This window comes from Corticium candelabrum, chromosome 15, assembly GCF_963422355.1.
Source record: "Corticium candelabrum chromosome 15, ooCorCand1.1, whole genome shotgun sequence".
Lineage (NCBI taxonomy): Eukaryota > Metazoa > Porifera > Homoscleromorpha > Homosclerophorida > Plakinidae > Corticium > Corticium candelabrum.
In genome coordinates this window covers 7,242,382-7,255,745 of record NC_085099.1, presented here as the reverse complement: position 1 = coordinate 7,255,745, position 13,364 = coordinate 7,242,382, and the positions used below count along the sequence as shown (strand labels likewise).

Below are 13,364 nucleotides of genomic sequence, written 5' to 3'. Positions count from 1 at the left end.
TGTACTCATACATTAAGGTAGAGCAGCATTTCTTCTGCACAAAGAAATGCCTACTAGTACATTTACACACAAGCACTCCCTTGCAACACATGTCACATGCGTGTGCACATACACACACATGCACACACACACACACACACAGACACACACAGAGACACACACAGACACACACAGACAGACAGACAGACAGACAGACAGACACACACACACACACACACACACACACACACACACACACACACACACACACACACACACAACTCTAAACAGGGGAACACGGGTACAAAAACAGAAATACTTGAGGTCTTAGCAGTACATTTATTAACAGTCAATCTTCCTCTGCTTTGGATTCATCTTTTGCAGGAAAAGTATTGGCTTGCTTCTCGTCATTGGCAGATTGGTTTTTCTCTTTTCTTGATGCACTTCTGATGCGTTTGATTACTCTTTCTCAAAAATAGTATAGACATTGCTACCATTTACTTGTAGAGAAGGAGGCTGTTTGGATAGTAATGGTTTACAGTATGTGTCATGCCATGAGGTTCTAGAGCTGCTTGCTGAAAGAAATGGCTGTCCTTAGAAATACCTGTTTGCTTTTGGTCTTTTTGTACATCTCTCCATCTCATTCTTGGCTCACCAAATCGGGTGCTGTTTGGGCAACCATCTAAAGAGACATTTCTTGGGGATTTGATAATTGGGCATTTGAGGAAGGTGACTTAGAGCGTGTTCACGCTGGGCCTATTCATGATTAGTTCGGCGTTAGTGTTCACACCAGTGCTAATCATGATGAGACTTTATGTGTAACGCCTTTCTAATGCTGTAGTGAGTAGCATTACACCCGCATTAGTGGCATTAGTGGTTGCACTTTACTTGGCACGTGAGGTAGTATACAAGAAGAGCACGTCGCCCATGTTTCTGATGTGGTGTTGTATGTTTAAACGTACAAATGCAGCAACAACATGGCGACATAAACGGAAGCGCATGCAGATGTGTACTACGTGCCAACTTCCTGCCGTCCTTGAAGGAGCTGCCAGAGAAAGCAAACAATTTTTTTTCCTTTTCAAAACCTAAAGCAATGGATTTGTCAAGACAATTCATGTGAATTTTTGCCAGATACGACGGATGAAAACTGTCGAGGCAGATTACACTCACGTGCCCACGTGACTTACTAATCATAGTTATCGGTGTGAACGCGCTTGCACTAATGTTGGCCTAATCATAGTTAGCGTAATCATAGTTAGTCCAGATGTCTGTGTGAACACGTTCTTAGCCATTCTAATCAGCATTTAGTAAGTTTGTGTTGAATCATACCAAAAGCAATATGTCTAAATCTGTGATGGAATGTGTCAAGTTTCTGAAGATGATTCTTGTGAGGCATCCATGTATCTTACCCATACAAAAGTACATCATCGCTTTGTTGGAGGGTGTTGGCAAAGTAGTGGCTACCATACCCCAGGAAGGTTACAAAGGTATCTGAAATTGAATGTACCGAATCACAATTGTAGCGACATGATACTCTTTTATGTCAGTTAGTAAAGAAGTTTGATCTTTAGAAAATGTAAGACTCTGTTCCACACACTGTTACGTGGATAGCTGTTAGGAAACTAGGCATACCATAACAAACTATTAAGTTGATTTGGTCTTCCATAAAGGCATGAGAGCACAGATCAAACATAATAGTACTCTTCTTGAATTGAACAAAGTAGAAAATGGGTTGAGAGAGCAATATTAATGCTGTGTGACTCCTGTGCTATTCGATTTGTATGCATATATGGCAAGTTGTCTACTTTCTACTGATAGTGGTCTGATCGAATCTGCCAGGACTTTAGTTATCGTGGTTTCATTGCTGTGTTATTATCAAGGAAACTGGATTTTGAAGTCGAGAAAAGAATAGCACAGGCTTTAAGAAGTCTTCAGTTTCATGCAAGGCGGTCTTTGTTGGCAGGAATTCGAGTGTGAGGACTTTGTACATCAAGCTTGTGAGCTCAGTGTACCTTGAACCGTGAACCTTGAACCTTGAGCTGTTAATCTTTTGATGATTAATGTCTGCCACAAGGACAAATTAGGACAATGATTATTTCTCACAGTAGACACATTAGTTTCCATTTGTTGGATCTCTTGTTGCGTCGTTGTCAACACAATTTTTCATGCAGTTCTGCTCAGTACACACACACACACACACACACACACACACACACACACACACACACACACACACACACCCTTCCTTCAACGCTACTCAGTTACGAGCTAACGACTCCTGAACAATTTGTAAAATAAGAGAAAATTTGTTAGATTGTTTGATTTTGATGTTGATGAGCTCATATGAGAAGCAACTCCAGCTTTAGATCGACATGTTCTGGGACACAAAAAGCATTTCAGAGATTGTTGTATGGCTCTTGGGACATTGCTGTGAGTTTTCTCATGAGCAATAAGTCCTATTCGTAATTGAACATCTTGATTACATGAATGACATACATATGTTGTCTTGTGGTGTATTCAGTAAGGATTTCATGGTGCATTTGACTCTCTCTCAATTTTCTTCACTCTTTCTGTTTCAAGACTTCTTATACCTTAGAGATGTTGACATTTTGCAAATGATGCCGAATCTTGTCTTTGTATGTGTATGTGTTATAAAGTTTTGGGCCACCGGCTCGTCTTGGTGCATGGAGCAGTTGACGAAAAGAACTTGCTTTGGCAGTCTTCTGTCATCCATAATTTCTGATTATGTGGCTGATCCATGTTAACTGCTGCTTCATCAGCATACAGTCTATCCCAGGCATATCAGGACTTCAACATTGGATACAATGTATTCTCAAAATACGGCGAAAACAGCTGAGATGAAACTTTTCCAGTTGTTCAATGTCTTTCGGGTATAAGGTCTATGACTGGGACCCATACATGAGGGTTGGAAGCACAACTGGTTTGTAAACATGTACTTTCATACTCATTTGTATTTCTTGTTGACTCCAAAATCTCTTCTGTAAAGCACCATAAGCTCCTCTTGCCTTTTGTAACCGACTTGTTATGTCTTTTCAGCAGTGCAATCATCTGAAATAACGCTTCCAAGATACACCACACACACACACACACACACACACACACACACACACACACACACACACACACACACACACACACACACACACACACACACACACACACACACACACACACACCTAACCTAAACCTAAACAACCTACACACCAGGAGCTGCCTCTCAGAGGTCTTACCCCCAGCTTAACACCAGCTGTTAAGCTGGGCCCTGTGCATTGCTCAGGGAACTCTGGGCCTGCACGCTACTCAGGGAACTTTGGGCCTGCGCTAGCAAACTCCTGGAGCCGGGCCAGGCACTCACAGGAGCACCGACTGGTGAAGCCAACTGTGGTGTGAGCACCCGAAGTCTCACCAGGACCCCAGTGGCTGACACACACACACACACACACACACACACACACACACACACACACACACACACACACACACACACACACACACACACACACACACACACACACACACCTGGACCTGGAAGTAGGCCATCGTGATGATGATGATGCCGTCCGTCTTGTGGCCTTGGCCACAAAGATAGCCTGAACTACTGACTCAATGTTCCTCTGTTGTATCTAATTGCATCACACTTGTGGCGTGCTATGTCTTGAGGTTTTCTGAAGGATCCACAAGTGTTGCAGGCGTAAAAAGTTATTTGTTGCTTAACTGACTGGCCCGCATTGAACGTCACATTGTTAAAAGGTGTAATAGTGCAGGGCGTTACTCCATAAGGAGCGATATCTGGCTATCTTAAACCAGTTCATTTCATCACTGTGGAAGCATTTCATGTCTGACTTAACTTTGCCTTGCCAACGCAGTTTTGGTCCATGCGCTGGACGTCTACTTGGCAAGCAGCCAAAAAGAATTTCTTTTGGGATTTGTTCGTCTGTCATTCTTGCCAAGTGTCCAAGCCATTGTAGTCTTCGGATAAAATGATGTCTTCTAATGGTTCAGGCATCCCAAACTTTGACCTTACCTGATCATTAGTAATATGGCTGGACCACTGCATTGTTGTAGACACGTCTAGGATATTCCTGAGGCACTTGTTATGAAATGTTTCTAAACGTCTTTTTGCTTTTATTTTGGTGCACCAAGCCTTTGAGCCTTAGAATAATATTCCAAGAACTACAGCCTTGTAAATTAGTCTCTTTGTTTTAATAGACAGGTTTCTGTCCATAAACATTGAAGATCGTAAATTCCGAAAGCTCTAGCTTTGCCAATCCTTTCTTCTATATCCGTGTTAACTTCACCTTGACATTCAATAATTGAGCCCAAGTATTAAAGTCACTAACAACTTTTATGGCTTCGTCTTTGATGATAATAGGCATCGAATCCCTCTCATTCTCTGATTTCACTCTAGCCACTAACAGCTTGGTTTTCTGGATACTCATTTTTACTACCCATTCTTCTGTCACCGTATGAGCTGCCTCTATGCCTGCTCTTGTTGTTGTGCTCACCACAGCATCATTATCTGCAAATAAAGTTTAGTCACAACCAGTTTGGAAGGATTTCTTGTTCTCTCTCCCACCACTTTACTGCTACATTTATACAGTATTTCAACACCTAAATCTTGACAACACTTTCTCCATTCTAGAATGACTAAATTGAAGTATAGGTTAAAAATTGTTGGTGCTGGTGTACATCCTTGCCTCAAATCATTTTGAAAAAAGTTTATTGGTAACTCCACCATTCATTACTACTTCTGACTCCATTCCATCATGCAATGACTTCACCAAATTCACCAACACTATTGCCATACTTTTGCAAGACAAGCCAAAGAACATCCTTGGGAATTGAGTCGTATGCTCTTCATAAATCCACAAACAACATGAAAAGCTTGGTGTTATGTTTCCTAGCTTTTTTCTACCAGTTGCCTGGCACAAAATATCATGTCTAGACATCTTCTTCCAGATCGAAAGCCACCCTGAGAGTCTGGGAGAAGGTCCTCCACTTCTCATTGTAGTCTTTTTTGAGTAAGTTTAACAAACAGTTTACCAACTACGTCTAACAAGCTGATTCCACGCCAGTTGTCACAATGTGGCAAATCACCTCTTTTAGGTATTGGGATTAGAACAGCATCTTTCCATTCCTGAGGTGCTTTTTGCTCCATCCAATCTGTCTTGAATAAATCTAGTACATAAACAAACATGTTATCCAAACATTTCACCATTTCTGGCAGAATTCTGTTTTTGTCCCCAGCTTTATTACCACTTGTGCTATCAACAGCATCTAAAAGTTCATCATTTGAAGGTGGTTCCTGATCTGGTGTTGCTCTGCTGATTGAATGACAAACATATTGAATATACTTTGCAAATTGAGTACACTATGAAAATGATCTCTCCATGTCTAAAGTGTTTCTTCTTTATTTGTGCATAACTGGCCATCTTCCTTCGTGATCATCTTGAACGTGTTGATTGTAAGCCTGCTCAACCTGACTGGATCACCTTTATTGCCTTCCATGCCCCTTTTTCTGCTAGTCCTTTGTCAATTTCTTGCTCAATCTGACATGCCTTCTGTTGAAAAACCAGGAGTTTTAGCTTGTCTAATTGCAGCAGCCACAGCTCTTCTTTGCGATACATACCATTGGCAATCATCGTGGTAGTTGGTGCTTCACCATCTTGCAAACAAATGATTACGCTTTGTGATCAAGGGCTGTAACTTGGGGTAATTTTCTGCAACCAATCAGGCTGTTTACGTGACTCCCAGCCAAGAATTCCTCAGCTGCTTGGCTCACACTACTCTTAATCACACCCCACTTTTTAATTCCCGTCATGTGTTCACACCATTTGCTTGATAGAACTTCATGAGCAAGTGTATTGTAGCCATCTTGTACAGATGGGTATTGCAAAGCATTAACCTTGTAACGTCTCTTTGTCTCAAATTTTGATTTTATTGCCTGAGCTTGATTGTTGTTTGAGTTGGGCTCAAAGCAATTTGTGGTTAGTCTAGCAATCTGCTGAGCGCAAATCTGAAATGTCACAACTATGACTTTTTTGGCTTTGTCTCATGATGGATGGACATAGTCAATACAATGCCATTTTTACTGCCGGGGTGCTGCCAATGTATTTGTGAAAGTTCTTCTTTTCAAACATTGTGTTCATGATAGTAAGGTCATTTAAAGCACAGAATGAAAGCAGTGCTTCTCCACTTTCATTCATCTTCCCATGCCATGATAACCTCAAACTTCTTCCCACAATGGATCAACACTGGTAGTCTGCTGTTACTTCCAACTCTGGCATTAAAATCACCAACAAGTAATAACAAGTCATCCTGATGCACCTCATCCAATGTTGCCTGAAGTTCAGCATAAAACTTGTCTCTTGTGTCATGACTTGTACAAAACGTGTGGTCCATAGACACTGATCATAGTCATAGATTTTGAACTCTGACCATAGATGCTGCTGGTAATGCATCTATCAAGCTTTAGTCTAGCCGAAATGATTTGTGAGCTGACTGCTTTCCAAATTTCCTAGCATTCTTCCAAGCCTTGGTCATACCACCTTCAAACACAATTCCAACACCTTTCACTCAACAGGTTCACTTATTCTGGGTAATCGTCTCCCAGAGTGAAGGATAGTACATCCTTCTATCTCATATACAGCCTCTCCAAACCATTTCGTCTTTTATTCCAACAATAGTCATTTTGAAACGCTTTAGTTTTTGAACCATGAGGGCTGCTTTCCTGTCCACACACACACACACACACACACACACACACACACACACACACACACACACACACACACACACACACACACACACACACACACACACACACACACACACACACACATGCACACACACACACACACACACACACACACACACACACACACACAACATGCACACACACACACACACACACACACACACACACACACACACACACACACACACACACACACACACCAGATGTCAGACTAGGGGCTGAACTTTCTCACAGTATACCCATCTATGAAATGCTAGTATTATGATGCATATAATTTTATTGCAGACACCGTTGTATGTTGCTGAGAATCAGTACGACTCCAACCAGATATTTGCTCAACTGGGATGCCCCCATAAGGCAATTCTTTGTTTGTAGCGTTGTAGTCACATAGACTTGAATTTGTTATTAAACGTACACGTGCAGCTGGAAGCTGATGTTGTTCGATATGTGAAGTACTACGGAAATTTGATGCGCAGTGCCCTTAGAGGTATTAAGAACTCACCAAAGCACGATGGTTTATTTGGGCCTTCTTGTCTGGATCACACAGGTTTGCTTTTATGTCTCTGTTGTGAAACTGCATTAATACTCTAACATCTGCAGGTAATTTGGACAAGATCTATGACAGTCCAAAAGTGAATAATTGTTCATTTGGGCAATCTCTTGGAAACTGGTATTTTAATCGGTCTGGAACTTGTGACAAGCAGCTGATGGATGATTGTGGCAACTTGCCTTGTAATCACAGTCCTGGATGCAAGACGACATAAAGGACTTAATTGTGACTAATAATGACATTGTAAAATGCAAGTGTGATTGATATTTGGTGGGTTTTGGTAGCATTCTTTTGCATCTACTACAGTCACTTTCGAAAGAGAGGATGAAATTAAGTGTCTAGATTTTCAAAACCGGTGAAATTAACTTGTTATGACATGACAAGACAGCCTTGTGGTATAGTAGTAAAACCAAAGTTTACAATCACTTTCTGTATCAGCGTGCATTTGCTGTTAGTGCTGAAGTGGTGTTGCATATGTAACTCTTTCATGTGAGGTGTTATCTATATTGAATAGGCTGCCTTTGTAAACTGGCATTGAGTATGTACAAGACTTGGGACAGCAGTCTTCAGTGCATTAGATTTGGCTCTCTAAGTGCCGACTATGTGAATGGCCATGGCAACTTAATATTCTTATGGCAACTAATAAGATGTTTTTCTAGTGTGTGTGTGTGTGTGTGTGTGTGTGTGTGTGTGTGTGTGTGTGTGTGTGTGTGTGTGTGTGTGTGTGTGTGTGTGTAGGGACAAATTGTTACTTCCCATTGGCGACGTGGCTATGTTGTATCTCGAAGCAGTAGACCTGATCTAGCTAGAGCTGGTTCTCACTACACAGGAAAGTAGGTAGATGTAGGTGATGCTTTGACTGCACAGACGTCTTGTAAAGTTTTGCATCAAGCAGTAAATCTAAATGATTGAACAGTTTTGCAGCTTTGTTTGAACTGACGTCTACAAACATTTATCGTTGCCGGTGTGAGTATATAGATACTCATAGTGTTTTGTTGCAAGTTTTGTATGCATTGCATGCCTAGATAGTGTAGCATATATACCTACATGAGAGACCACATAATGCTACAGCAGCCACACGCATGTGTGTATATGAAAACGAGCGGATGGGACCAACAGTATATACTGCGCCAATCATGATATTCTGAGGACATGACCAGTCCCTTTTAATTTACAAATTTCATCTTAGTTGCTGCCACTGGATCTCTACTCAGGAACTGAGTGCTGTTGGAGAATGTTATCCATTCAATTCCAGAACCATGCATTTCCTAGAGCTGTGGAGAGGCGGAACTTTCTGATAAACTTGTTGACTACTAATTATTTTCCTTTACTTGCCAATGGCTGATGGAGCAGAAACTGAACCTAATTGGAGAGGTTTCCTCCATTGGCCGTGATTATATAGCTCACGATCATCTGGTACATATAAAGTAGCCTTTATCATTATTATCATACTTTGTGTGTAGCTACGTATACCATGTGTATACAATCTAAACATCAGGAATCAGAGTAGAACTGTGTCAGCACTTTTTTCCACTAATACCTTGAACCTCGATTCCATCATGCCCACTGTTGATTTTGGAAGAGTTCGAATTCTATAGCGTCAGAGAGACTGAGATGTGATGATTTAAGGTTTCTTGCTATACCGTGCTTGCGTGCGTGTGTGTGCGTGCTTGCGTGCGTGTGTGTGTGTGTGTGTGTGTGTGTGTGTGTGTGTGTGTGTGTGTGTGTGTGTGTGTGTGTGTGTGTGTGTGTGTGTGTGTGTGGCGCGATTCCTGGTGCACGGTGCCTGGAAGACCAACTCCAGTAGTTGAAGGTTATTCCGTGGATAAATAAAGCTTCATCATCATCATCATCATCATCATCATCATCATCATCATCATCATCATCATCATCATCATCATCATCATCATCATCATCATTCGGGACTCCAAGCGATGTTTGCGCATGCTCACACGCCTTGGCGGTTTATTTGAATAGTTTGGTACTGTACCTGTTGAAGCTCATGGAATTCGAGAAAAAGTAGTTCTGTTTTTCCTAATTCTTTCTATACGTATATCAACGTTTTTGCTTTAGGCAAGTTGGCAGGTCTGTGCCTCGTAAGAGACTCAGCTCTGTAAGCGCCTGACATTGGGTACATACACTGTACGTACTGTGTTTCAACGTGTGTCGTATGTTTAGTGTCTCAAGCAGTCTCCCGGAAGACAACCCTTTGATTGCGTCGAAAACATCGATCAGGTTAGCTGAGGACTGCCAGGGAGTTTGCTAGTCTCGAACCAATTTCATGCATCTATACAATGCGGAGGATAATCTATTGTTTATGAAGAGAATGTCTTCAGGCGACCAAAACGTTATTGTGATGTATTTTTCGATATTTAATGAATTACGTAGACTTATTGCTACAGTAAATGAAGTCTTGCACGTGCAAAGCAGCAGTTGTTTTTAATTGTTCGTTTACTGATGAATTTGGGCTTAATTCCGATGGGAGCAAAGGGCAAAATGAGACCCATGAAGGATTCAGTTGCTTCTGCTAGTGTTACTTAGATGCCATGTTCGTGCAAAACAATGTCTTTGGTATGGGTCTTCAAAATATTATTTATCATATTCTTGCATGTTTAGCTGCATGCAGGTATAACTGAATATATGGCTGGAACAAGTTTAGTAACTATAACGGCATGTTGGTATAATGTGAGGAAGTGCCGGTATAAGCAGGCAAGGCTACTGTCTGCTATGCTCATGCAATCAAAATGAATGCAGAAACTGCTCGTAAAACGTTATGTGAGGACTTTTGATGCTATTTTATGTTGATACATCAGATAAAAAAGTCCTGTCCACACTAGACCAGAAATGGACTGCGATTCAATTGGGAAAGTGAGCGTCCACACTGTGCACTTTGAAAGTGATATCTCCGCCCCTCTTTGGTATTATTTGACTGATATGGCGGATGTGTACGTGTGGGTATATTGCTTGTGGAAAGCATTGATACAGCGACGCAAGGCAATTTAAATTAAAGGAATATTTCGGCCACATGCGCTAGTAAATTGCACCCAGCATACACCGTAACCAACAATCAAATTGAGACATTTGACGTATTTGCAGAACGAGATATGCTTACGTTTGCTTTTAACTAATTAAATGATAAATTTCTATTGGACGCATTTGTAACTTTTTCAATTGGGACTCCAACTTCTCGACTATCTACCGTAGATCAGAGTTTGCAAAGCGTGCTGTTTGGTTCAGTAGCCGAAACACTTATGAACAACTTACTCATACTTTTCAAGCGGGCAACGCTTTTCTAACGTGACGCTGAAGAGGGTTTTCTTGCCATCACGTGTAACATCACGTGACATTGACAGCAGTCCATGAAGCGCGGTGGACGACGACGAAACAGATCCGGACGCCAATACCGCTCGCCTCTTTATCCTTTTAGTTGTGTTCATGTGCGATAGACCACGTATGAACAGTTGTTTTTACCACACACCGAAGGGGCCCTGTCATAAAAACTGGACTCAACTAGTCGTGTAATAGGGGCTAGAGGGGGCTGAAGCCCCACCACTTTTTAGGGGCGTTTTCCTTTTTTCAATATCGAAGACCAAAGTCGAAGTCTTAGCAACGAGTCAGCCCCACCACTTTTTGCGCCCACGCGACGCCCCTGCTTCCATCGTGCATGCTGCCATTGCTTTTTGCTGCAAATGCACGTTAGTGTGTGTCTCTGAAATGGTGCGTTAACGCAAATCTCCGAAATGTCTCTTTAAAAGCAAGAGTGAAGAGGGTTAGATGTTCCAACTACACTATTAGTGCACGTGAAGGTGACACACACTATTTCATAATTGGATTGCAATTGACGTGGATCAAATTCACCTCTTGATGTGGATTGGATTTATCACGATCAGATTGTGATTTGCCTCAATAATTGAGTGTGGATGCAACATTTGCAGCTGGATTGAAATTGGATCGCAGTCCAGTTGCCAGTGAGGACTGACCTTAACTCAGCTTACAAGAGGTGGTAAATCATATTGGGAAGTGTTAAAGAGAAGATTATCAAGAAGAACATACATTAGAGGCAAATAATGAAAAGAAAGCGAGAAAGAGGAGGAGAAATTACTCATAACTACAAGATATTAGAGTGCACGACATAAGGGTTACCAGAGGAGGTAGAAAGCTAGCGTGCATTAAAGGCAAGCCCATAGCTGAATTGGTCTTCTCTAGACATTGTTTGCTTTGTTTCTGTGCTGCTGTATGTCTGGATGTACTCTAAATAATGACTGATAAGAGCTGCTTTTGTGAATTTATGTTTACATGTGGACTTCAGATGGTTGCGGTGTCAGTGGTTTACAATGTTCCGTCTTTTCATGGTTCTAGGACCTTTGTTCTTCATTGTCTAAGTGAGACAAAATGAGTCATTATAGAATGCGGTATTGTAAGTTATTCTAAGTTATCCCACTGTTTTTGGTGAGTAACAACCACAACTCTGTGCGATGTAGAAAGCTAGCGTGCGTTAAAGGAACGCTCACAGGTGAATTTGGCTCTTAGCTGGCAAGGCAGTCAAAAAGGTAGCGGTAACTAAAGGAAGACGTTTCCAACTGTTAGTAATCCTTACTCTGAGTACTCCTTGAGCCTGGTTCACAATATTGACGCTGATGCTGCCTGCATCAAAACGGTGTCTTTGATGTTGACGCTCAGCTGAGCGTCAGTTTCGATATTGTGAACCAGCCTTTACTCTAACCCTATTAGGATTGTGACAGCGATTAGTGTTCACACTTCCTACATGCAAAGCAGTCACCTACGGTACACGTACAAGCTAGTACGACTTTACGTATTCTGCTTGACCCGATATCGAGCGCAATCATAGGAGTTACAAAATGTGGCAATGCTAGTAGGGATGGTCAAACGAATCCGTCAAGTGCCGTGTCTACCTTCCCTGATTTGCACCAGGCAAACGTGCATAAGCATTGCTTCCACCACGGGAAAGCAAGAAAGTTTATAATATAATGAGCCACGAACACTCAGAGGGTATCCGGACATTGCACTCCACAATGACTCAAGGCAGACTGAAGTAGGCATGTGGTTTGAATACGTGGCTTAGAAGGTGCTCATTGGTTGAATAGTAAGACCGCCCAGGTAGCGCTGCGCTAGTTTTCTACCTCCTGGAGGGTTACATTGTTTTTATGTAGTTGTTGCAATGGGGTGCATTTTTAACTACATAATAGAGCTCTATATGGTAGTTACGACACTGTTGCATTGGTTTTGTTAAGAAACAATTACTTTCAGTATTGTACAGGTCAAGTTTTCTACCATGTGGTTCAAGATTTTTGTTTTTTTGTTTCAAATTATGCTGCATGCCAGTAATCTTTAAAATTGGGTTTACCGACACCTTGAAAAACCTAGTTTATATGAGCATGCAGTGATAGCTGTGGAAATATGGTATTTATACTCACAACTACAGGCATTTATGAGAACGAAGATGAGTGAGCGTGTTCCGACTACACTCATAGTGTACGTGAAGGTAACGCCCACTATTCTAATTGGATTCAACCGATCATGATTGAACCACCTCCTGATGTAGATTGGATTTATCGGGATCCAGTTGCCAGTGTGGACAGGGCAGGGTAGCAAAAACTAAGGAACAGAGTACTGTAGAGTGAGGCGTGACAAAAGAATTGGGAAGTAAAAGATAGAAGAATGGCAAAGTCTGTTATCTGAGTTCCCATGCAAAGTGCCCATGACTCACTGTCGCATTGCTTACTTAATGCAATGTATTAGCGCTTATAATTAAAGATATTAAAGTATACGTTTATCATAGGATTGCTCTATAATTAAAAATATAATATTATAGTATATAAACTGCGCTAGGTATTTATTAATAGAAACACTTATAGCAACACCCTGTGGTCCTGTACTATTAGCCTGAAATAGATTAAATTTGACATTACTTTACAATGAAAATACAAGGAATTTGCTAATTTTGAAGTCTTAGTTAGTAGTATGAAGAATTGAAAATGAACTGGAAATACATGCTCATAACTCTACTTGTCAAACATCTACAACAAAAGTAATTGA

General features: G+C 41.3%; 2 protein-coding genes across 3 annotated transcripts in view; both read left to right on the top strand.

Annotated features, from left to right (window-relative positions):
* The window catches only part of LOC134191600 (uncharacterized), a 12,536-nt gene extending 4,669 nt beyond the window's left edge, over window positions 1–7,867 (top strand). Inside the window, exons 5-8 of the mRNA XM_062660222.1 lie at window positions 1–17; window positions 7,043–7,114; window positions 7,181–7,304; window positions 7,358–7,867. The exon at window positions 1–17 is cut by the window's left edge and continues 174 nt beyond it. Coding sequence (XP_062516206.1) covers window positions 1–17; window positions 7,043–7,114; window positions 7,181–7,304; window positions 7,358–7,521 — 377 coding nt within the window. The 3' untranslated portion in view covers window positions 7,522–7,867. The remainder of the gene's footprint in view (window positions 18–7,042; window positions 7,115–7,180; window positions 7,305–7,357) is intronic.
* Window positions 7,868–9,240: 1,373 nt separating this feature from the next.
* The window catches only part of LOC134191094 (uncharacterized), a 29,984-nt gene continuing 25,860 nt past the window's right edge, over window positions 9,241–13,364 (top strand). Inside the window, exons 1-3 of one of the 2 annotated variants that reach the window (XM_062659660.1) lie at window positions 9,241–9,326; window positions 9,381–9,420; window positions 9,486–9,542. In XM_062659660.1, coding sequence (XP_062515644.1) covers window positions 9,310–9,326; window positions 9,381–9,420; window positions 9,486–9,542 — 114 coding nt within the window. In that variant the 5' untranslated portion in view covers window positions 9,241–9,309. The remainder of the gene's footprint in view (window positions 9,327–9,380; window positions 9,421–9,485; window positions 9,543–13,364) is intronic. The other variant, XR_009971717.1, reaches the window with a different exon arrangement.